This window comes from Ochotona princeps, chromosome 17, assembly GCF_030435755.1.
Source record: "Ochotona princeps isolate mOchPri1 chromosome 17, mOchPri1.hap1, whole genome shotgun sequence".
NCBI classification, from domain to species: Eukaryota; Metazoa; Chordata; class Mammalia; order Lagomorpha; family Ochotonidae; genus Ochotona; species Ochotona princeps.
In genome coordinates, this window is record NC_080848.1 from 20,369,282 (window position 1) to 20,392,063 (window position 22,782).

The 22,782-nt window shown below is 58.3% G+C and overlaps 3 protein-coding genes across 9 annotated transcripts; 1 reads left to right on the forward strand and 2 right to left on the reverse strand.

Annotated features, from left to right (window-relative positions):
• Positions 1 to 112: 112 nt before the first annotated feature.
• GNGT2 (G protein subunit gamma transducin 2) lies at positions 113 to 1,142 on the reverse strand. Its single transcript, XM_004591085.2, has 2 exons — positions 1,059 to 1,142; positions 113 to 654 (listed from the first exon to the last, which is right to left on the reverse strand). Exons 1-2 carry the CDS (start codon positions 1,140 to 1,142, stop codon positions 529 to 531), a joined length of 210 nt encoding a protein of 69 aa, XP_004591142.2. The 3' UTR covers positions 113 to 528.
• A 3,218-nt stretch (positions 1,143 to 4,360) lies between these two features.
• On the forward strand, positions 4,361 to 12,813 carry ABI3 (ABI family member 3). 2 transcript variants are annotated; one of them, XM_058676672.1, is made up of 8 exons: positions 4,361 to 4,780; positions 8,606 to 8,773; positions 9,739 to 9,915; positions 10,852 to 10,937; positions 11,102 to 11,197; positions 11,370 to 11,518; positions 11,876 to 11,995; positions 12,304 to 12,813. In XM_058676672.1, the coding sequence occupies exons 1-8, from the start codon at positions 4,664 to 4,666 to the stop codon at positions 12,465 to 12,467; spliced, it is 1,077 nt and encodes a 358-aa protein (XP_058532655.1). In that variant the 5' UTR covers positions 4,361 to 4,663; the 3' UTR covers positions 12,468 to 12,813. The 2 variants fall into 2 exon arrangements, with proteins under 2 accessions (XP_058532655.1, XP_058532654.1); XM_058676671.1 differs by having other exon boundaries at positions 4,544 to 4,780; positions 11,373 to 11,518.
• A 59-nt stretch (positions 12,814 to 12,872) lies between these two features.
• On the reverse strand, positions 12,873 to 18,244 carry PHOSPHO1 (phosphoethanolamine/phosphocholine phosphatase 1). 6 transcript variants are annotated; one of them, XM_058676674.1, is made up of 3 exons: positions 18,096 to 18,244; positions 15,737 to 15,848; positions 12,873 to 14,282 (listed from the first exon to the last, which is right to left on the reverse strand). In XM_058676674.1, exons 2-3 carry the CDS (start codon positions 15,779 to 15,781, stop codon positions 13,521 to 13,523), a joined length of 807 nt encoding a protein of 268 aa, XP_058532657.1. In that variant the 5' UTR covers positions 15,782 to 15,848; positions 18,096 to 18,244; the 3' UTR covers positions 12,873 to 13,520. The 6 variants fall into 6 exon arrangements, with proteins under 6 accessions (XP_058532657.1, XP_004591139.1, XP_058532658.1 ...); XM_004591082.2 differs by having other exon boundaries at positions 17,982 to 18,228; XM_058676675.1 differs by lacking the exon at positions 18,096 to 18,244 and adding an exon at positions 16,291 to 16,347.
• Positions 18,245 to 22,782: the final 4,538 nt, after the last annotated feature.

Sequence of the window (22,782 nt, forward strand, 5' to 3'; positions counted from 1 at the left end):
CTTTCTGTCTCTCTGTAAATCTTGATTTTCCGATAAAGATAATCTTAAAAAAGAGAGAGAGAGAGCCATGCTAAGTTTGCCCACCTTTCTGTCCCTGGTGCCCAGCATGAAATAAACACTAGACAATGTGGGAGAATGCCTGAAAGAGGTCTTTATAAACTGTTTTTGTCATCGGCCATGGGGGCGATCTAAGCAGCTGGGAAGGGAGTACCTCACTCCAAATTACGCTGGTGTGCAAAGTGTGTGGTGACCAGGGGAGACAGCAGAGCCCAGAACAGCCCTGAGCTGAGCGCTTCCCAGAGGCTTTCTGGCACTCCTGCTCTGGATGCCCACTGCTCAGGTGGCCAAGCTCGCCACTGGATAGGAAGAGGCGATAATGAGCAAAAAGAGTCCAAAGTGGAGGAGGGGCAGGTGTGCTCTGCACTGTGGGATTGGGAGAGGAAGCCAGTTTGCTGGTCGCCTGGGTGTCCCAGGACACTGGAGCCTGGCTGAGGAGGGCCAGATGCTCAGGCTGAGGGCTCCGGGACATCAGCTTATCCGACAGGAGCCTTTCTCCTTGAAGGGATTCCTGTCCTCGGGGACACCTTTGAGAAGAGGGTCATTTCCAGCTTGGGCTTCCACGTAATCCTTGATTTCCTTGCCCGTCTTGGAAATCTGCAGAGACACAAATACGGCCTCAGTCCTCGTTTATTTGTCAGAATATATGAAGGAAACTGGCTTCTGGGCATCAGAGTTGTGGGCCACGATGGGGGGTAGGTGGTTGGGAGGTAGTGAGAGTGCCTTGACTTGACCTTGAACTCGGACTGTTACTCCTGTGGGCAGCTTGGGCGGACCCAGCCCTAGAATGGGAAAGTTCTCTCCTGGGCTGGAGAAGTGCAGCTCCCGGACAAGGTCTCAGGCCTGCTGCTCCCTCCTCCTTGTCCTCCTATGTCCAGTCCCCTCTTCCATCCTACACCTGCCGTTCCTTCTGCTGCCCCTCCCCCTTCCCATCACTGCCTGCCCGCACCACAGCACGAGGACACAGAGCAGAGAAGCGGAGGCAGGGAACGCAGGCTCACCGGCGCTCTGGGGTTCAGCACCTCCTTCCTCAGCTGCTCCACTTCCATCTTGAGCAGCTCCTTCTCGCTGAGGTCCTGGGCCATGCTGCCCCAGCAACACCTGAGCCCGAAAAGGAGTCAACAACCACAAGTGTAAATCCCACCCACGCTTCCAGCTCCCTCCACCTGTCCACTTCTACTCCCTGCTTGGGCAGGTCCTCAAATCCAACAGCTCTTCCCTGCCTCCCTCCAGCCCTGCGGCACAGCAAGACTGCTCCCAGTCTAACAGGGGAGGCACTATCTTGCCAGGGGAGGAGGGTATATCCCTGCAGGGAGTAGAGAAGCCACACAAAGCAGTTTCCTGGGGTTCTCCAGTGCGATGGCTCATTGGTTAATTCTCTACCCACAACTGCCAGGATCCCATATAAACGGACACCTGATCATCTCCTGGCTGCTTCCCATCCAGCTCCCTGTTTGAGGCCTGGGAAAGCAGTCCAGGACGGCCCCAAACCTTGGGACCCTGCACCCATGTGGAAGACCCACAAGAGGCTCCTGGCTCCTGATCTGCGCAGCTCCGGCCATCGTGGCCGCTTGTAGAGTGGCTCATCGGATAGAAGATCTTCTTTGTCTCTCCTCCTCTTTTGTATATCTTACTTTCCAATAAAAATAATTTTAAAATTAAAAATAAATCTTTAAAAAAAAACACAACAGTTTCTTGCCATAAGGATTATGGAGAAAGTCAAGTAGCTATTCCATAGGAGGAAAAAGTTTTGTTTTTTTTTTTCTGTCTCCAAGTCTTGGTGGAGGAGCAGACTTGCTGGAGGGGGACTCTGGAGCTGACAGGACCCCAGTTTTGGCCCCAGCTCAGCTCCCTCCTCCCCCAGGTGGCCTTGGGCAATGCAACCTCCCTGAATCCTGCTTACTTTCCTCATTTGCAACTGAGTGTTCCCTCAGCACCCAACTGAGTGTTCCCTCAGCTAGGACCATTCTGCGAACTGAGTGCAAGCAACATACTTTAATACTCTGCCTGGCCCATTCTTGATCAATGGGCCAACAATGCTTGCTACCCGGAGCATTGTTATCATTGTTGATAAAGAGGGTATCAGACTGAAGGCAGGCATTGTGGTATGGGGCACGCTAGGCCTCGGCGTGCGGAATGCCTGCCTTCATTCTGTGCCCGGTACTTGCCTGGGTCCCTGGCAGCAACTCTGCGCCTGCTGTGCTAATGTGCCCTGGAAGGCAGCAGATGACGGATGGCCCAAGTAATTGAGTTCCTACCACTCACGTGGGATACTCAGATGGTGTGCCCAACTCCTGGTCCAGTCCTGGTTGTTGAGGATCTTTGGGGAGTAAATCAGGGGATTAAAGATCTCTGTCTCTTTCTGTCACTCTGCCTTTAAAATAAGCAACAGTGAGTCCCAGGCCAGCACAACCTTAATGCCCCCTCACCTGCCAGGAAGGAGCTTGCAGCTCACAGCACCTGTCCGGGAGCCAGTGGTGATGGTGTCTGAGCCTCCGAGCTCCTCATCCGTTGACAGTCTTTGGATAAAACAGATGGTCTGGAGACCCAGGGCCCTGCCGCCTAAGCTGATCATAGGCTCAAGTGCTAAGCCCGTGCATCCTGCGCCTCCCAGCCCTCCTTAGCCTTGCCGCTAGAGCAGGGCCGCCCATATTCTCGGCATCAAGGCCTGCCCAGGATCTGACACCAAATCCACCTGCCTCAACCCCACCCACCCCTCACCTTCATTCCTGCACCCCAGAGACCTCCCAGACTTAGTGCCTCTTCTAGGGCTCCCACCCTCCAGCCTCTCCCTGCTGCCCTCTTCCCAGCAGGGGAGCACACACTGAGGCTACTTCTCCTGAGGATAAGTCGTAGCCCAGCCCCTAGCTTTCCTAGTCCTGGAAGCCTTTTAGTGTCAGGTCCTGCACTGGGATTCGCACAATTGTGCCCCACAGGGGTCTCCTGCCCTCCACGCCCCCTGAGCCCTGAGTACGGCTCTCTCTTACCTAAGGTCTCTGAGCGCCTGGCCTTTCCCTTGGCTCTGTTCCCAGGACAGCCTAAGCAATGGGTCATTTACCTGAGGCTAATTATGGCTCAGGCTGACATCCACGCAGTGACGAGGGACCCCTTGGAGCAGGAGGTGCTAAGAGATCACCTTGGCCAATGAGGGTTCCTCTCATTTCCCAGCCTCTAGGACAGGGAAACTGTCCTCTGCCCAGGGCCGTTTTGATCTTTATTTATTTTTAAAGATTTTTTTTTATTTGAAAGTCAACGTTACAGACAGAGCAAGAGAGACAGAGAAAGAATTCTTCATCTACTGGTTCACTTCCCAAATGGCTGTAATGATCAGGGCTGATCTAGAAGCCAGGAGCCTGGAGCTTCTTCAGGGTCTCCCTTGTGGTAACAGGAGCCCAAGTACTTGGGTCACCCTTTGCTGTTTTTCCAGGCACATTAGCAGGGAGCTGGATCAGAAGTGGAGCAGCCAGGACTCTGACCAGTGCCCATATGGGATGCCAGTGTCTCAAGTGGAAGCTTAATCAGCTATATCACAACACCAGCCCCCATTATTAACTCGGAAATTAGCTTGCTGTGGATGTATTGAATTTAGAGTCCCACCTGTGCTTGCCTTGGCAGTACTAGGCGTTCTATGGGCCCATGGTCTAGGAGGACATACTGGGTAGCAGGAGGGACAGGAGGATGGCCGTTGTCCGTCCCACTGTTCCTTGTGCCATGATCCAAGTGAGGACCTGGAGCTGCCCAGGCCAGCTGCCTTGTCACGGTGTGGACTGGGACCTGTACCTCAAGAGCTCTGCCGCTGCTTCCTGGGCCTGGGAGCTCAGCTTGCAGTCTGAACCTGGTGATTCTCTCCAACCGGTGCTTCCTGGAGCTTACTCAGAGTCCCTCCCGCTGCAGTGGCCGGCCTCCATCTTGGACTCCAGCAGACATACAGCGTATTTAGCAGGACTCTCCGGCTCCAGACCCCACACAGGTCTATCACCGCAGCCCCTGCCTGTGTCCTCCTGGTCTCCAATTCCAGTTCTCCTCACTGCTGCCTCGGCCCGTTTTCCATTGTTGCTGCCGGTCTGCCCGCTGTCCCCCCAAGTCCCCACCCTGTACTCCTGATCCGTCGGTGACTCATCCCTGAGCTTCCCAAGGAAGCCCCCACCCTCTGCCCTTTCCTCCCCCCTCTTCCACGAGTGGAATATCTACCTCCACCCCATCATCATGCAGACCAGCCCCCTTCCTCTCAGCCTCCCCTCCCATCCCCCCGCCAACCAGTTTCCTCTCTGGAACTAGGGAGCAATCGCAGCCAGCACGACCTCGGCTTCCTCTGTTGGGTGGAATTGGGGGCTGGGCCCCCAAACAGGCGCCTTCCCCTCCTCCCCCCACTGCCACCGGCTTCCCCCTTCCTCCGAGACAAGGGACAGAGGCTCAGGCCCAGGGAGCAGGATCTGACTTCCTCTTGTCCCCAAATGAGCATGCCTGCCCTTCACCGGCAGCTTTGGGGCTCTCACACAGAGGAAACCAAAAGCAGAGAGGGCGGGCAGGCGGAGCAACCAATCAAAGTCAGAGTGAGGCTCAAAACCAGCAGCTCCCCAGGGGAGCCAGGCAGAGGCTGGGGGCCATGGCAGAACTGCAACAGCTTCAGGAGTTGGACATCCCCGCGGGCCGGGAGGCTCTGCTAGACAACCACAGTGCCCTGCTGCGTGTCGCCGATTACTGCGAGGAGAACTATGTGCAGGTAGGTGGAGGGGTGCAGGCTGCCCACTGCCACTCCAGGGAGACCCCACAGCCCAGGCACAGCCGTGGCAGCCATCCTGACAGGTGCCTGTCCCTGAGCCCTGGCTGAGCGGCCCACCCCCTGTTGGCATTGAACTTCACCCTTGAGTTTCACCCAAGCCAGTGGGGGTCTCCTTTGCATCATGGAGCCCCAGAGATGCTGGGGTTGGGCAAGTGCTATTCCACTCTAGCCCCAGGCCTCCCCCACCCTGGCTTCCGCTCTCTCAGAACCCCTGCCCACAGATCGCGGCTGCATCACCTTGCTTTTGGGAAGGCTCTTGGTGAGACGTTGCAAGAACTTCCCCAGTGTGAGAATGCGTTTGGGAAGTTCAAGAAAAAAGTTCTCTCGATATTTGCAGAAGGCAGGGTGGTCTTCGTTGAGGGGGGTGGGCGGGGCCTGAGTGCTGCTGAGGGATGAGGGTACCAGCAGCAAAACCAGTAACAGCCAAAGATGAAGAGGGAGGCAGTATTTTTTTAGTCAGACATATTTATGTTTATTCAAAAGGCATGTGTTTACAGAGAGGAGATACAGAAGAAAGATCTTCCATCTGCTGATTCACTCCCCAGATGAGCTGAGCTGAACTGAAGCCAGGAGCCAGGAGCTTCTTTTGGATCTCTCACATGGGTGCAGGGTCCCACGCACTTGGATTGTCCTCTGCTGCTTTCCCAGGCCATAAACAGAGAGCTGGATGGAAAGTGGAGCAGCCAGAACACAAACCGGTGCCCATATTGTGATGCTGACGTGGCAAGGCAGAGGTTAGCTAGTTGAACCATCACACTGGCTCCTACAGGAGCTTTTTTTTTTTTTTAGGCATGGTTTTACAAATAGTGTGATGGTCCCAGGCTCGGAGGACATGCATTCCTGGACAGAGAGAATTTAAGGATGTCCGAGGCCTTTGCTGCTTCGTCAGTGCCCATGGGAGCGGGCATTCTGCCAGCTGCTTTAAGGGTGTGGACTTGGCAGTTTAGGAAGGTTCTGTGACTTCCCGCAGGTCACGCAGCTCCAGAACAGAGTGGGCTTTGGCTCCAGGCTCTCTGATGCCTGGCTCCTGAGCTCTTTTCTTGCTCTAGCCTTTCAGGAAGCTGACCGGGTCCTGTCCTTGGTCTCCTCCCCATTAACCGAACTTTTTTCCCAGTCTGTGTTGAGCAGACAGTACGAAGAGGCACAGGGATCCCCCCACCCACACTCAGTGTGTTGAGAGTCTCAAAAAGAAAAATCAGAGGAGCAAGTGTTCACGGGAAAATGCCAGATGAAAGAGTGGCGATGACGACACCAGTGCCAGGGCCCCATGCCCTGACCTTGGGACAAGCAGGTTCCCTATGGGGCCTTCCTGCATCGGCAGCCCAGGCGTATAAGAGGAATGCCAGGTCCAGCAAGGAGGCTGAGCTTTGGGACATTTAAGCCACTTTCCCAGAGGCCTTCGTGCTGGTGGCAGAGTCCGATTCATGCCTCTAGAATGCTGGAGCCAGAGTGGCGCACACACAGTGCACCAACCTGAGTCCCAGACCCAGCCTTGCTGCCCACTTAGGATGGTGGCAAGCCTCCCCTCTGACCCCAGTGACCTTCAGGGGTAGTCATGCAGGTTCAGTGGGAGAATTTCGGAAGGCGCTAGACCTAGAAAATCCCAGTGTATGTCAGCCACTATTATGGTTATTACCTATCAGGCATGTGTGAATAATAATGCATGAAATACCGCGGGTCGCAGAAACCCTGACCCAGACTGGATCCCCTGGGCACCTGCGACCTCTGTGCACAGCGCTAACTGCTATACCACACAACCCGGCTGTGTGGGGAGCAAGTAACTAAGAAGGAGTGGGGTGATTTCTCAGATTGGTTTTTGAGGAAGGCTTGGTTCCCACGCCCTCCATCCCCATTACCCTCTTGCCCCACCCCGCAGGCATCAGGAAACTCGGGGCAGGGGTTGGGGGAGCAGCAAAGGGCTGACTGGGTCAGTTGCAGAGTTCTCAGTCAAGGTTGAAGGAGTTTGTGCACAGGCTCATTTGCATGGAGGACCAGCAGGCAGCCAACCACAAAGATTCTGCACTCCTGTCCCTGCAGGCCTAGCTGTGGGCCAAGACCAAAGCCAGGAGTCAGGAGGCTCCCCAGACATCCAGGCTTGAGACCCCCAGGGCTGGGCCCAGACACCTGTGCTGTTTGGGCATGAGCCAGGGAGCTGCACAGGAGCAGTGAGGCAAGCTCAGAGAGCCTCGTGTGCTGGACGAGTTTCTTCTCTTACCAAATGCTTGTCTTGAACCAGAACAAGACCAGGCCCTGCCATCCTTTCTGCTTATAGCATCCTCAGTTGATTTCGTGGTCTATTCAAGGTTCTCTCAGTGACATAGGCTGATGAGATGCAAATTTGGTTACAGATGCTCATGACATGCCACAGAGCATCTCTTCCCTACTATTAGGGCAGAAGGGCACGATCTGGGGTTTCCAGCAAGTCGTGGCTCAGGACACCCCCCGGAGACATCCTGGTCTCCCCCAGAACCCTGTCCTGAAAATGGCCAGGTCTGCCCGTCACTGATTTGACCCTGAGGGAGCACCTGAGTGACTGGGCAAGAAGACTCGAGGGTGCAGCCTTGCTCTGAGTCCTCCAGGTTCACCCCATTCCAGCCTCTGCTGTCTGCCCTGAGGAGCAGAGGAAGCTGCTTGGGGGAACAACAGCCAACAGACCTGGGACGTTTTGCCCCAGCTGGCAATGGTCTGATCTGAAACAACAACAAAAACAAACCTTCTTTGTCTTTTGCCATTCTCTGTCTGGTCCCTCCACCCCCTACACAGCTGTGCAATAGGTAAGAAACTTACAGAAGAACATTCATAAAGTGTCTTTGTGTGCCAGGATCTATTCTAGAAGAGTGCACAGAAGAAAACAGCAAATTTTGCTGCTGTCATCACACATTTTAGGGGTGTATTGTGGGCGGTAGGGGGGCGAGATAATAAAGATCAATACTGTTTGATAGTGCCAAGTGCCAGGAAGAACACAGAATCAGATAAATAGGACAGTGAGTCAACAGAAGTGAGAGAAGAGAAAAAGACGGAAAAGCTAAGACCTCCTAGCAGAATTCTAAAGAGAAGCCTGGCAGGTGCAAAGGCCCGGAAGCAGAAACATTAGTCCCTGTTCAGCAGCAGAGATCCAGCAGTTAGTGTGGCTGGAGGGGTGTGAGAGGGAGCAAGAGTGGTGTGGATGACGGTAAGAGAAAGGTAGGAGTCAGATCCGAAGGGCTCCGCGTGGAAGCCACCCTGGTTGGGAGCTGTGGTTTTATTCTTAGCATACTGGGAAGCTGTGACGGGGAATGGATGAAGGATGAAACCGTTCTGAGATCACAAACACCAACTGAACAAGGCACAGCTTCACTGGCCCCACGCTTTGAGAATTCCAGTTTGAATCCTGAGGTTGATGCGTTTGCGTTTAAGCTTTCGGAGGTTTCTTGCAGTCAGCATCACCTTCTGCCTTCCTGTCTACCCTCTACCTCTCAACGCCCCGCCACACACACAACTTGTAATGGAAGTCCTCAGGAAGGCGATCAGGTGGTTAACCACTGGGTCCTAGGCTTGCGGACAGGCGAGCAGTGTCCTTGCCTTCCCTTGCACCTGTTCCCCAAGTCTGCACAATCTCCCCATGACCCAGTCCCTCTTACAGCAGTATCATTCTCATGGATACCAGCCCAGACACTGGCAGGCTGCCCCTTTCTCCCGGTCCACTGCTGCCTTCCCTGTCCCCTCTCCTGCCCTACTCAGCCAGGGGTGATGCTGGCCTCAGGCCGATGGCCCTGTCTATTTCAGGCCACGGACAAGCGGAAGGCGCTAGAGGAGACCATGGCCTTCACCACCCAGGCTCTGGCCAGTGTGGCCTACCAGGTGGGCAACCTGGCCGGACACACTCTACGCATGCTGGAACTACAGGGAGTTGCCCTAAGGCAGGTGGAGGCCCGTGTCAGCACACTAGGCCAGGTAAGAAAGAAGTCGCTGCATGTCACCTCAACCCTGGACTCCTTGGGCATGCCCCGACATGTCTGAGTGGCTGAAGTCCCCTGGTGCCTTCCTCCCGCATTCTGGAGCGTTTTGGGGCCTCCTTATCCTTACAGCGGTGTGCCAGGCGTAGGGCATGATGCCACATCGCTCCACAAACTCCCTACGCGTAGAACTTTGCTCTTTCATTGCTATCTACTCTGGATGTTAGAAAATGGAGATGACCAACCATGGAGGGTGCAAAGGCAGAGAAAGGAGACCAAGGATCGCTGCCTGCCCATGACAGCAGACAGACCCAGCGCTTGCAAGTCACCGCTGATGGCTGGAGCACGTCCCCTCCCCACTCCTCCACCCCTCTGTCCCACTTCCCTTCCCTTCTCCCCTGCTTCCTAGGGCCCTGACCCAGGGCTCTGCCAAGTGCCTGTGCAGATCCAGTCCCCTGTGGACCTGGCCAGCAGGACACTCCCCCCATCCCGTTCTCAGCGCCTGGGGTGTGTCCTTCCGCTCACCCCGGCAGGCCCCACCCTCAGTGCTGTGCGTGTTACTGCAGAACATTCCAAGAGGAAGCTAGGTTTGTGTAGCCTGGGGAAGGGAGAGCAGAGCTGGCCACCCTTCTCCACCTCCTCCCTGTGGTCCCCTCTGCTCCTGGGCCTCTTCCCAGTGTGTCCAGGGATGTCATGTTGTCTCTCTTCCTCTTGTTCCTGCCAGGCTAATAATAACCTTCCTTTGCTTCCTCCAGGAAGTTGCTCTAAAGTGACTCTGTCCTCTCCCTCCTTTCCCAATGGCTGTATGGCCATGGGGACAAAACTTTTTTTTCTCTGGATCTCATAGCCTCCTCCAGTCCCTGTCCCTTCCCAGTATCTCTATCCTGTTCGCTAAAAGGAAGGGGGCTGGATAAGACACCGCCTTCCAGCCCTGCCATGATCACCTCCAACCCTCCATCGTAGATGGTGAATATGCACATGGAGAAGGTGGCCCGCCGGGAGATTGGCACCTTAGCCACTGTCCAGCAGCTGCCCCCTGGCCAGAAGGTCATCGCCCCTGAGAGCCTCCCCCAGCTCACACCCTACTACAGAAGACCCCTCAACTTTGGCTGCCTGGATGACATTGGCCATGGGATCAAGGTAGCCACGGAGATCCATTCTCTTTTTCCAGGGACCATTTCTCTCCTCCGTCGCGGCTACTTTCTCTCCAGGCACTCCCCGCCCTCGCCTTTTGCTGAAACCATCCTTCCCTGCCCCCAATGAGACTCCTCTTCTGTGGGTGCTGGGTGCAGAGCGGGAAGGGGAGGGCAGGCGTGAGAACATGAGAACCGAGCCCCAGCCAAGGCAACTTCCTCTGTCTGGGGGTTGAGGTACTGCTTGGTGCAGTCACCCGGAGCTGGGGGAAGGGGATGCAGGGACAGGAACCTTGATGCTGGCCGGCGTTGCCCTCTCAACTTTGGTCTTCTTGGAGGTGACCAAAGGCGCACGCAGCTGCCTGCTTCAGCTCTCCCCAGGAGCCCCCTACAGTCACCTCCCGACCGGGAAGTTCTTCCTGTTGTCCCTTTGTCTTGTCCCTGGTGAGGTACAGCCAGCAGATGGCCCCTCCGCTCCCCCCAGCTAACAGAGTTAGCTCCGGTGCCAGTTTGCACCTGTCTGTGCACTTCCGCTGAGAATTCTGGGTCCACTGGTTTAGGAATGTGAGATGTGGGAAGCTACTATCCCCAGCTCCTCTTCCTTCTCTTTGCAAAGCTAGGGAGCCCCCCAACTCCACCACCCCCGCCCCATTGGGCTCTGAGATGGCTTGGGGTGAGCCCCAGCCTCCACTCAGCCAGCTGTGGTGTCACGCACAGGAAGTGGCCCTCAGACTGCGTCCGCGTTCCTAGGCTTGTTTCGGTTGCCTGAGTTCAGACAGTGACAGCGGGCTGGGGGGCGGGAGGCCAGTGGGGCCTGGGAAGTGGAAGTGGGAACTCGCGGTATGCATGGTCTTGCTTCTGGGTCTCGCGCCCTTCCCCCACTTCCTCTCCGGGATGCCCGTCGCCACCTCAGACCTCAGGCCCGTGCCCCTCTGTCTCACAGGACCTGAGCACGCAGCTGTCCCGGACCGGAACCCTGTCTCGCAAAAGCATCAAGGCTCCTGCCACACCGGCCTCTGCTACGCTAGGGTGAGGCCATGCCGCGACCCCCGCCCACCTGGCCCACAGGCCCCCAGCATCTTGCGCCTCGGTGGCGTTCAGGATGCCAGGCCCGAGGTTGGCACCATACCCCCTTCTCCCGGAAGAAGCCTTCCCCCAGCCCTCTCCATGGTCTCCTTTGTCTCCCGCCTCAGGAGACCACCCCGGATCCCAGAGCCGGTACAGCTCCCCACGGTGCCGGACGGCAAACTCTCCACTGCCTCATCCGCCTCATCTCTGGCCTCGGCAGGGTGAGCCTTTCCAGTCCAAGTGGATGGGCGGAAGGCGGGGTTGGGGGTTCTAGACTCCAGGGGTTCAGAACTTGGACCACTAGCACAGGATGGGGCTACAGCCGGCCAGGATGTCCAGTGGCCAAGCACGTCTCTCACGCGAGCCCGGCCCGGCTTTCTCCCGTCTTCACAGCAGCACCGAAGGGGTCTCCCCGACGAACACGCAGGGGGCGCCCCCACCCCCACCTCTCCCCGGCGCCGCTGTCCCGCCTCCTCCTCCCGCACCAGCCGAAGTCTTCCTGCCTCCCCCTCTCCTGGAGGAGCTGTCTCCGCCCCCTCCGGGTAAGGACCCTGCCCTCCTCGGAGCCGGGGATGCCTTGCCACTCCCCGACGCGGTCCCCAACCCGTGCCTCTGGGCTCTAAGCCGGCCGCCCCAGTGAACGCTTGGCCATGGGTGGGAAAGGGCGTGGAGAAAGCAAACGCATGACCCGGCTCCGCATCGGGCCCAGGTAGCCAGCCCCCTAGCGATTCTCTCGCGGACTTGCCCAGGCGTTCAGCTGGTGCGGCCTCGGCACCTTGGAGGCACCTGTGGGAGTTGTCATGGAGTCGCGGGTACTGTGGGGGGTGGAGGCTCAGCAGCCGAGTTCCCCCGGCGGCAGCGGGCAGCACCTCCCGCCCCGTTTTGTCTCTCGCCCCCAGCCGCAGAGCTGCCCCCTCCTCCACCCTTGGACGTGGATGAACTGGGGCTGCTGCCCCCGCCGCCGCCGGGATTTGGGCCAGAGGAGCCCAGCTGGGTCCCCGCAGACTACTTGGAGAAAGGTACCTGCCTCGGGTCCCTTGTCCCTTGTCCCGGGTTCTGGCCTCTGCTGCTGCCGTGCCCACCGCCCACTACGCCAGCCTCCTCCCTCCTGCAAAGCGGTGCGCCCCTCCACCTCGCCTTCACGCACACCCTGTTTTCCTGGGTGGACCAGGCAGACAGTGGCTTGCCTAAATGATTTGGGGAGAGGTCCCAAAGGTTTGGGAGAAGCACCCCCGCCCCACCGCCAACACACAACAGCCTGTTCCTGCAGCCTTCTCCCGGCATTCAATCTGTGCCTGGTCACAATCCGCTCTCCCTTGTCCCGCAGTGGTGACGCTGTATCCCTACACCCGGCAGAAGGACAATGAGCTGTCCTTCTCCGAGGGCACCATCATCTGCGTCACCCGCCGCTACTCCGACGGCTGGTGCGAGGGCGTCAGTTCCGATGGCACAGGATTCTTCCCCGGGAACTACGTGCAGCCCAGCTGTTGACGGCGCGAGCCTTTCCTGGCGTCCACCCGTGCCGGCTGGCGGCCAGCAAGACCAGGCTCTGCCCGCTTCTAGGGCTGAAGGTGGCGGCAGTTCTGGGGAGAGTGGAGGTACCCGGAAGACTTGCTGCAAACGGGACAGAATCGGAGACCACGACCCCCACCCCAGTCACAGGGAACCCCTCCCACAGGCAGGGCGGGGTCTCCAGCTACTGCAAGTGCCAACTCAGAATAAAACCGAGGAGCCCAGGGCCGCCCCGCAGGGCTAGGGGCCAGAGGAGCAGGACAGACAGGCGTCAGCGCAGCCGCGGACTGCACTTTTTCCTTCTGCACTGTGCTTGCAGTGTGTGTGACACGGCGCCCCTCCTCCCCCGCCTCCGATTGCGACGCGACAGTTCTGAGCCAAGCATTCCCCTTCACCTGCTTTATAGTTCTAACACCAGAGGGGCGGGGGACACGGGGTTCCCTGGCTCTGCTTAAAAACATCATGGCTTTCTGTTCCATACGGGTGGCAGGGTGTGGGGAGTGGGGAAGGACGGCTTTGGTGTGGTGTTTGCGGAGGAAACATGGGGCGCACGCAGCCGCGCGGTCCCGGCGGGCTGGACCTGAGTCGGGGGTGGGCTACCGCGTACCGTCTCTTGGCGGGGCGGACCCAGGGAGGAAATGCAGCAGCGAATACTTCATCGCAGAGGGGACCACGCAGCAGCAGGGACCTTCTCCGCGGGGGTGTTAGGATATTTATGCCCCTAGGATAGACGATGGGGCAGGGGGTCGTAAAGAGGCCGAGCAAGGAGTGTGTGTGGCTAGGGAGGGGGTGGTCACTTTCCGCCCTGCGCGGAGGATGGCACCATTGTTAACCCAGGTGTTCGCATCACCCCCGTGGCGCACCATCCTCCCCAGTTGAATGGTTTGTGGTGCAGCTGGGAGGAGCTCACTGCATAGATGGGAATAACCGGGGAGGACCATCCCCCCATCCCCGCACGCCTCCCAGGAAATGTCCGGCTCAACGCGGCCCTCGTCCCCTGTGTTCCGGGGCGCCCCCAGCCAGCGGCAGTCCTCAGCACGACTGGAGTACTTGCTGCAGGTGGAGGCGCACATCGGCCGCCGTCTCCCAGGGCACCACGCTGGCGCGGAAGGAGCCAGCCTCGGCCTTCTGTGCCTCCTGGATGAGGCGGTGCATGGGGTAGCCTCGGCGTGGGAAGGCCACGTCGCCGCCCGTCAGCAGCCCCATGGGGCAGAAGTCATTGGCGCCGTCGCCCACGTAGAAGAGGCGCTCGAAGTGCACGCCATCGCGGGCCCGCTCGCGCAGGTAGTCGCTGAGCACCTTGTGTTTGCACATGTTGGCGGGGCAGCGCGCGCAGCTGTGTGAATGGAAGGGCCGCAGCGCCAGCAGGCCGCGTGCATCGGGTGCCGACGGGTTGCTGAGGATGCGACGGAACAGACCGTGGTGGCCGGCGGCGCGCAGCGCGCTCTCCACTCCGAAGGTGTTGGCGTCCGAGATGAGAATGACCTCAAAGCAGGTGCCCTGCTTGGCCACGAACTGCAGCAAGTCGCTCATGCCCGGCGTCAGCGGGATAGCCTCGTAGACAGCGCGCAAGTCCCGCGGCCGCACGCCCTGCTCACCCAGGTACTTGAACACGCGCTGCATGTATTCGTTGTAGAAGCCCTCACGGTAGGTGGCCCGCAGGCTGTCGGGCAGCCTCTGGCCCGGTGCCGCGCGCACAATCGAGTCGTCGCTGTTTTCGTCCACGATGGTCTCGTCGAAATCGAAGGTCAGGAGGAAGCGCGGTGCGCTCTGGGCAGCCATCCCGCTGCGGTCCTGGGAGCAGGGGGTCAGGGAGCAGGAGGAGGAGGAGGAGGCAAGCGAGAGGGGGCGCGGCGGGAGCCGGCCAGGGAGAGGCTGGTTAGCGGGCCACGGCCAGAGGCGCTGGCACATCCAAGACCTGAGGAAAACCCATGGCTGGTTAAGCTGGGAAGTGTGCCCCGTGCGCTCGCCCCACCCCGCCCTCACCACCACACCTGTCAGTGCACTGTGCGCCCCAAGACCATCCTAAACCGCTGATGTCACTCTCAGCCCGGATTACTGGGCCTTTGCAAGGGTCAGCTTAAGCAAGAAGGGAAGGGCATCTTCCAGGAACTCTCTCCACCCCAGACTGTTGCGAAGACTTCAGCTGCCCCTGGTATCCTACGGACAAGGAGCCTCCCACTCCCTGCCTCCCGCCCAAAGCCAAGAAAGCAAGCAGACCATCCTCCTTCCCTCCCCTGCTCCTCTTTCATGTCCTTGGGAAGCGTTGTGAAGCATGTCGGATGATCTCAGGGAAGGCGTTGGGGCAGCATCCGAAGCACAGGTACAAGGAGCACCAGCTCCAGCATGCAATTCGGACGCCCACCCCCGGAGAGTTCCTTGCCTTGGGGGTCTTTAGACCTTGAAGGTTCTCTGAGAGCTGCTTCCAGCCCTGGGGCAGGTGTTGGGGGGGTGCGGAGTCAGGGTTCAGGGTCAGGAGGTGGGGCTAGCGCACAGTCTCCTCAGGAGCTGTTAGGGCCCTAGGCAGCCGGCTCATCCCTAGTCACTTGCCAGTTCCCCAGAAGGTACGTGTCAGCGGATGGGGTCTCTGCCAGAGTCCGAAGCAAGCGGGCAGTAGGAGAAGCAGCGGGGCTGGGCGAGGTGGGAGCCAGGCCACGACACACCTGGTGGGGGGCAGGTAAGGGGGAGAGCAAAGAGCAACACAGGCTGAAAATGCAGAAGAGCCTAGCAGGTGATGGGGCCATGGGCCAGCGCAGAGGAAGTGGTGCTTATGGAACTGGGAGACAGACTTTGTACAAGGGTTGTGCTGAGCGGAGGGGTCAGGGCACAGAGAGGCAAGCAAACCCACATGGCCAGAGCCCCCGGCGGCAGGATCCTGTCACCTTGGCCCTTCTCCCTCCTGGCCTCTCAGCTCAGCCGCAGGGAGCAGGGGACCAATTCCTCTTTTGGGTTCCCTTCCTACCCTGCCTCCCTCCCACTGCCCTGAAACCCCTGGCATGTGCTTGGCCTGGTACTGTTTGTAAAACAGAAGTCCTAGCTCTGTACTTCACAAGAGGGATTAAAACAGAAATGTCCCCTGAAGTATCCCCTCCTCTGGTTTCGTGAACATCTTGCTGGGTGCCTCAGCAGTCCTGGCGGGGGGCTGGGAGCAGAGTCCCAGGGGAGGTAAGGGCCCCTCCAACCATGTGGTGGAAGGTGGGGGTTGGTATGGTGTTCCCTGGGAGGCTGCGGGGGAGGGACCCACTCACCCTAGACAGGCACCGGAGCCCAGCCACTGGAAAACACCCGCTCATGGTCAGTGCATCACCCTGAACACCACGTGGAGGGAATCTGTTGGCATCCAGCTGTCATCCAGAGCACCTGACAAATGCAAAATCCGTTAGGGGGATGCCTGCCAAGTAGCTGGTTCTGCTGTCGCCATGAGTGCCCATCTGGCCAGGGCCTGTCTGTCAGGAAATTTCCCAAACAGGCATGGCCCTAGACATCTCCCTTAGCAACCCCCTGGGGTGCCAGATAGGTTGTAGATGACATGGGACAGATCCTGGCTTCAGCATCCTAGCTTTTGGTAAAATAAGCCCTGGTAATCTGCAGGGGAAGGCTAAACCCCAGCCAAGCATCAGCATCCTTGAACTGGGAGAGGGGCAAAGGCCTGGTTGACTGCTGCCCTCTGCTGGTGGCAGTGCGCTACTGTAATCCCCTCTTTCTGTCAAGGTGACACAGCCGGGCCATCCCAGGGCAGTAGGGAGAGGCAGTTGTCACCCAGGTCAGGGACTGGGACATCCCAGCATAAAGTTCCAGGTACCACTATCTTCTGCACTGAGGGACTTCCTTCACTCTCCAACTCGCTGACCACACCTGCATTCAATCCTCTAGCAAGGATGGGATGTGGGTCTTTGTTTTTTCCCTGAGGATCTTTTTAACCTAGGAATTGGGAGGGTCAGCCCTGAGCTGTAAGGGGCAATGGGCAAAAGGAAAGAGGGTGGGAGGAGAGACAGGTTAAGGAGAAGATGGGGGAGGGAGAAGCAAAGGAATGATGTGTGAGGCAGCAGGTGCCAGGGCCATCCCTGGATGGCATCTCGGCTGGTATCAGATGTCCCATCTGGGCCAGGCGAGTCAGAGGAGAAAGGTCGGGGTGGGGGTGTGCCACTCCCTTTGCAAACGTGAACATGGGCAGGCACGTGGTGGACAAGGGACAGACACAAAGAACAGAGAAGGCCACTCACTGGCATCGCGTCCCCCCCCCAGATCAGGGACCCCTTAGTTTGCTGTACTTTCTTCCCTTTCTTGTCTCTGTGTTCTATTGATATTTATGTAGAAAGCTGATCACAGTACAAGATGCGGTTACATCTTTCATACTAGTGTGTGGGGTAATCGGTAAAGCCTGCTTCGGTGCTGGGTCTGTGACACCTCACCACCACCACCCACCCCCAGCGGTCTGGGGACCCTGGTGTCCCTGTCAGTCTTGACAACGTTCCAAAAGGCAATCACCCTTGACAGTTTTGTCCCGGGGTGGGACCCTGCCTCACCTTCTCCCTGGGGCTGGTGGGGGAGGGAGAGGGCAGAAGAGGAGATTCCCTTGGGTGTTCCCTAGGATGTGTGTGTGTGTGTGTGTGTGTGTCTGATCCCTTCTAGTTCCAAGAGACTCCATGCCTGGTCGTCACCCCTGCCTGTGGCCTCTCTCCCCTCTGGGACAGAAGCTCTGGGTTTGCAAATGCCCCTCTTCAGGGCTGGCTGGAGCCCCCAGGAAAGTTTTGAGACAGTGTTCCTCAGGACAAGGACCCCAGGAATCTAACAGCCATCAGCCAAGTAGAAATCTAACTACACCACTCAGTGGATGGTCCCACCCTCGGGCAGCGTCTCCACCTTCCCAAACCCCCCCTTTCTCCCGTACCCCCCAACCAAGGAAGCAAAAGGAAAAATAGCCCAGAGAGGTCAAGCCCTCATCCTGGGGGGGGGGGGGGAGGGGGGAACAACGTGCTAGAATCACAATTAGAACTCAAGTTTCTTGAGCCTGTGGTGGAGACATTAGCCGGAGGCCTCCCTGAGGTCTGTGCTGACAGACCTGCACCCCTGCGACTGGCTGTTATCCAGGGTCTTCCCTCGCTGAAGGGGATCCTGGCGGTGTAGGGGCAAGGAGGCGGCAGCTGCCGGTGGGGTGGGGGGAGAGATATTTTTAGAGGTGACTGGGAAGCAAGCACCCTGGCACACCCCCAGCTGGCGGGCGCTCCGCTCCGCTGCGGGCAGGGGGGTGCCAGTTTGGGCTTGGCGGGGAGCAAGGGGCACCAACTGCAGGGCTCAGCGGAGCCGGGGACAAGACGGGTATCCTGGAGCCACGTTCCTGGGAGAGGAGGGAGGGCAGTCATTCCTCTCCTTCAGGGACAGCCCCCCGCCACCGCCACGCGCGTGCAGGAGCGTCCTCCAAGAGTATACAGCCCCCGCCCAAAGCCGGGACCCCCTTCTTGCTCGACCTCCCGCACCCAGTCCCGGACTCACGTGGCAATAGGGGGCGGCGGCGACAGGGTCCGTCCCGGCTGAGTTTGCAGAGTAACCCGTGGGCAGGGGGTTGCCTAAGGTAATGGGGCGCAGGACGGAGCCGGCGGTGCTTACGGGGATTGGAGAGGACGCGTTGTCTTCTCCACCTCCGGAATTCTGAGCTTCAGCTCACAAGTCCCTCCGGTCCCTAGGGACCGTGGATGATATGCGTCTGGACCGTCCCCTCCACCTGCCCCCATCCCCCCGGGCTGCCGCCGCCGCCGCCGCGTCCCCTTTAAATGCCGGGGAGCCGGAGCCGCGGCCGCCGTTGCGGCTGCTGCAGCACCCGGGCGCACCGCAGTCCCCGCACGTCACAAGCGATTCTCCAATCACGGCGGCGCCGGCGCACATCGAAGGGGCGGGCCGGCCGCTGACCACGCCTGCTGGCCGCCCCGGGGGCTCCGGGAGCGCTGGAGCCCCAGTGGGATCGGGCGCCTCGGGCCAGGCTGGGCAGGGTGCGCGTCCCTGCCGGGCAGCCCCTCATTGCAGCGCTGGGGACGCACACGCAGAGCCCCTAACTTTGCATCGCCAAGAACCGGGGAAATGGACTCTCTCCGTCTTCACCTGCGCGCAGGAATCGGGGATCCTGATCCCCGAAATTGGCAGAAATTGTCCCCTCCCCCCCGACTCCCAGCCCATCGCAAGTTGCATTCTTAGAGGCGGGGGCAGGTGCGGGTTCCTCTTCCACGTGTGCGGAGACAGACTGCCCTCAGCCCTCCAGCGCCCCATGTCCCCAAGGGCAGCCGGCAGGGGAGGAGGGGTTGGCCGGCCGGCTCCCCAACATCGTAAACCCTGGGGCGCGGCGGAGGGGGGCGAAGGAGAGCAGGCCCTTGAGTTTGTCTCCCGACCGAATCATAAACAAGCAGCGAACTTTCTGCTCTACTTCCTGCGAAAGCGTTCTGGGCCGCCCCGGCCTTTCCTCGCATTTTGGTCACCCCGTATGCCCTGGGGCTGATGATATTTTGCTTGGGGAGGAGAGGTGAAGCGCGCTCCGTGAACCCGCCCCAGGCTCCAGCGCCACCTTCACCACTGAGGCCGTGTTGACAACGCTGTGGGGGGGGGATTGCGATTTGCCCGGAATTCACGGCCACGTGTACCTGACCCCCTTCGGGCCACAGAGGGGCAACGTGGGAGGAGAGGACATGGGTCTCACTTGGGTCCTTTCCAAGTCCCCCCCCCCGTTGCTCTCTGGGGAGGGCCAGACTGGCACTGGAGTAGGGGAGTGGAGCAGCAAGCAGTTCCTTACTCCTAAGGCTGGGGGGCCGTTACTGCAGTTCCCACCCGTGCCAGGGAGCCCAAGTACTAAAGCTGCTCAAACTTGGTAACTCTCAGAGCCCCAACTGCCTCACGGTGGGCTCACACCTCCACCAAGCAGCACACCCTGCTTCCCTCTCCTGCAGGTGCCCCTTCACCAACACCTTTCTCCGTCCCAGCCTCTCTCAGTTGCAGAGGGCACAGGTCTTGGCTCTTAAGCGGGAGCTGGGAATACTGCAGGTGGCAGGCCAAGGTGCCTTCCTGCTCGTCCCCAGCCGTGAGTGCTGCGAACCATCCAGCTCATTGTTCTGGGGGGTAATAGAGGCACTGCTGGGGAGTCAGGCTTACTTGAGGATGGCAGCCCTGGGATCCCATCGGTCTCCTCTCATTTGCTAAAGGTCTCCCTTCACCCCCTGTGGGCACCAGGGGGGAAGGGACGGGACAGGCAGGCTCCGGTTGTCTCACTTAGTAATAGACTTACCACCCATACATTCTGGCATGCAGTAGGGCTTAGATGTTTGTGGTTGAATTTAGCCTGTCCCCTGCTGTGTCCTCCATTTGCATTCCCTCTTTTTAAAAAAATATAATTTATATATTTGAAGGGCTGGGTGATGGCAGAGGAGGGGATGGATGAAGATAGGAATCTTCCATTTGCTGGTTCACTCCCCAGATGCCCACAACAGCTGGAGCAGAGGGAGCTGGAAACCAAGAGCCTGCAGCTCCATCCGGGTCGCTAGTGGGTGGCAGGGACCTGAGCAGTTGAACCATCCTCTACTGCCTCCCAAGCGCATTGGCTGGAAGCAGACTCTGAAGTGGAGCAGCTGGGATTCGAACCAGGCTGGGTTGTTTAAGCTTCACAATCACGGAAATGCCTGAAAACCGCAGGATGTAACCTTTTGTCTTGCAGCTTGCTTCACTCTCAGTGTGCCAGTGGGTGAGTGGTAGGACCCCCTCCCCCAGTGCATGCGAACCCTCATCCAGGCTCTTTCTCTCTCTGCATGAATATCTCTCCAGGCTGCGTCGGGCAACCTGACAATGTGGGGACAGGAGTCACATGCGCTGACCGTGCCTTTTGCAGGCCTTGCTGAACTCTGACTCAGACAGCTGGCCACCAGCTCTCTACCTGGGCTTTACCAAGAGAGTGAGTCACTGGCCCACAGTTCCAGCGTGACAGCCGGAGCAGACCAGGATCCAAGAACTTGACCTCCTGCTCTCCAGCTGGCACAGAGATAGGAGGAACAAGGAGGAGGGGGCGGGGCTGACCAGCAAGAGCTCAACACACTCTCTCTCCTCTGACCTGGGTGAGAAGGTGCATGGGATCTGGTCCAGAATCCAGGGGCTGCTGGGCGCAGACACCCCTCAGCCACCCTGACATGAGTCCAACCAGAACCTTCTTAGCAGGCCATAAAGCGGCCACTCAGGGACCAGAGACGGCACCCTGCTCTAGCATAGCATGTAGCAGGTGGTGGTCAGGGTGTGTAGTCTGTGTTGAGAGTGCATTGAGGGGGCCTTGGGGGCTTGGGAACTGATGAGGGTGTGTGCGGGTGAAAGAGGCCCTGAGCCATGCAGGCAGCTTGGGGCCACAACTAGGAGCTAGGGCTGCATGAACAGACATCTCACCAGAACTCACCATCTCCTCCATACTCTATGCCCTAAAAGGCTCGACTCTTCTGTCTGCATTGGCCCTGCACATGGGGAAGGCGAGGACAGGGAAGTGTATAACTTGCCAGGTCGCAGAGCCAGAAGTGGCAGGGGAGTCCAGAGCTGTGTTCTTAAGCGCGATAGGTGGCCTGCCATAAACAGTGTCCTCTCCAACCCCAGGGAAGGGGACCCAGTGGTGCCCTGGGGATGGGGGCCTGGAGGAGAGAGGTTTCCGTCCCCAAGCCAGGTGTTTTCTTTCCCCCTGGCACTGTTCGGCTCATGAGTTCCAGTGCCTTAGGAGCCTGAGGATTCCTGCAGCTCTGGATTCTAGAACAGTTGGATTCCTCTCTGCCTCTGCTGCTCCCTCCAGCACCTGATTCCCCGTGTATACACAGGTGGCTGCTAGGGTCGTAAGAATCCTGGGGCTGAGTGTTGTAAACCCGTGCTAAGGAGACCTGAATCCCACCCTGGAGAGCCTCACTTTGTTTCCTGCTAATGCACCTGGAAGGCACAGGTGATGGCCCACGTGCTTGGGTCCCTATCGCTCACGTGGAAGGCCTGGATGGAGATCGAGGCTTCTGACTTCTGCCCAGACCAGCTCAAGTTGTCGCAGGCTGTTTGGGGAGTAAACCAGCAGATGGAAGACCCCCTGCCCTCCTGCTCCGTAACCCTGCCTTTCAAGTAAATACAATCTCTATTTTTTTAAAGATTTATTAATTTTTATTGGAAAGTTAGATTTACAGAGAGAAGAGACAAAAAGATCTTCCATCTACTGCTTCACTCCCCAAGTGACCGCAATGGGCAGAGCTGAGCTGATCTGAAGCCAGGAGCTTTCTCCAGGTCTCCCACATGGGTGCAGGGTCCCAAGGCTTTGGGCCGTCCTCGACTGCTTTCCCAGGTCACAAGTAGGAAGCTGGAAGGTAAGTGGAGCAGCCAGGATTAGAACCAGGGTCCGTATGGAATACCAGCACGTGCCAGGCAAGAACTTTAGCCACTAGATTACCCTGCTGGGCCCATAAAATTTTTATTAAAAAAAAAAAAAAAGAACAAGAAGAAAAAAGACCCCTGTGTTAGTATTACTTAATGGAGAGAAGAAGTTAAGGAAACCTCTGCAAATAGCCCCCAGGAGCTCGCATTCTCTAACCAGAGCCCCAGGGAAAAGCTGGGACCCTGGCAGGACTGGAGGTGCCTAAGGAGGCTACCACACTGCCCCCTTCCCTTCCTGCACAAGCAGCAGCCTGCCTGCTTACCTGGGCCCACAGCCCCAGCACTGTGGCAACAGTGGAGTGGTGATAAGCATTTTTGAAATATTCTGGCCCAAGTCCCCAGGCTCACCCAAACAGGAAGAAACCTGTTTGTTCTGCCTGTAGCTTCTGGGGCATTCCCTAAATCTGTCCCCTACCCTTTGCTGGGATGGGTAGGGATTGTTGATTTTTCCTCTTTAACCCTGTGTTGTGAATTGGCTTTCTGAGCTATGACTTTGGCACATCTGCTGGATATTCCCCCTGGCAGCTTATCTCAGCATTGGATGGACCTTTTGTGGATCCCGGCAGGCTGCCTCACCCCTACCCCGCTTCTGGGAAGAAGCTGGCAACCTCAGGAGCTCAAGGCTCAGACCTTCAGAGCTGTATCCCCTTGGTAGCTGAAGACGGCCCTGGGCACCGCTCCCCTAAGTGTCACTGTGTGACAACGCTGTCCCTTGTTCCAGCCCTCCCAGGTAGCCGGTACTCATTGCCATCAGGCACTGAGAGAGGACACTAAACAAGGCATGGGCGCTGCCTGTGGGGTGCTTACAGTCCAGAGAGCAGACCAAGGCAAGCGATGCATCGTTCCCCAGAGTGAACTCAGACACAACAACCCATGCATC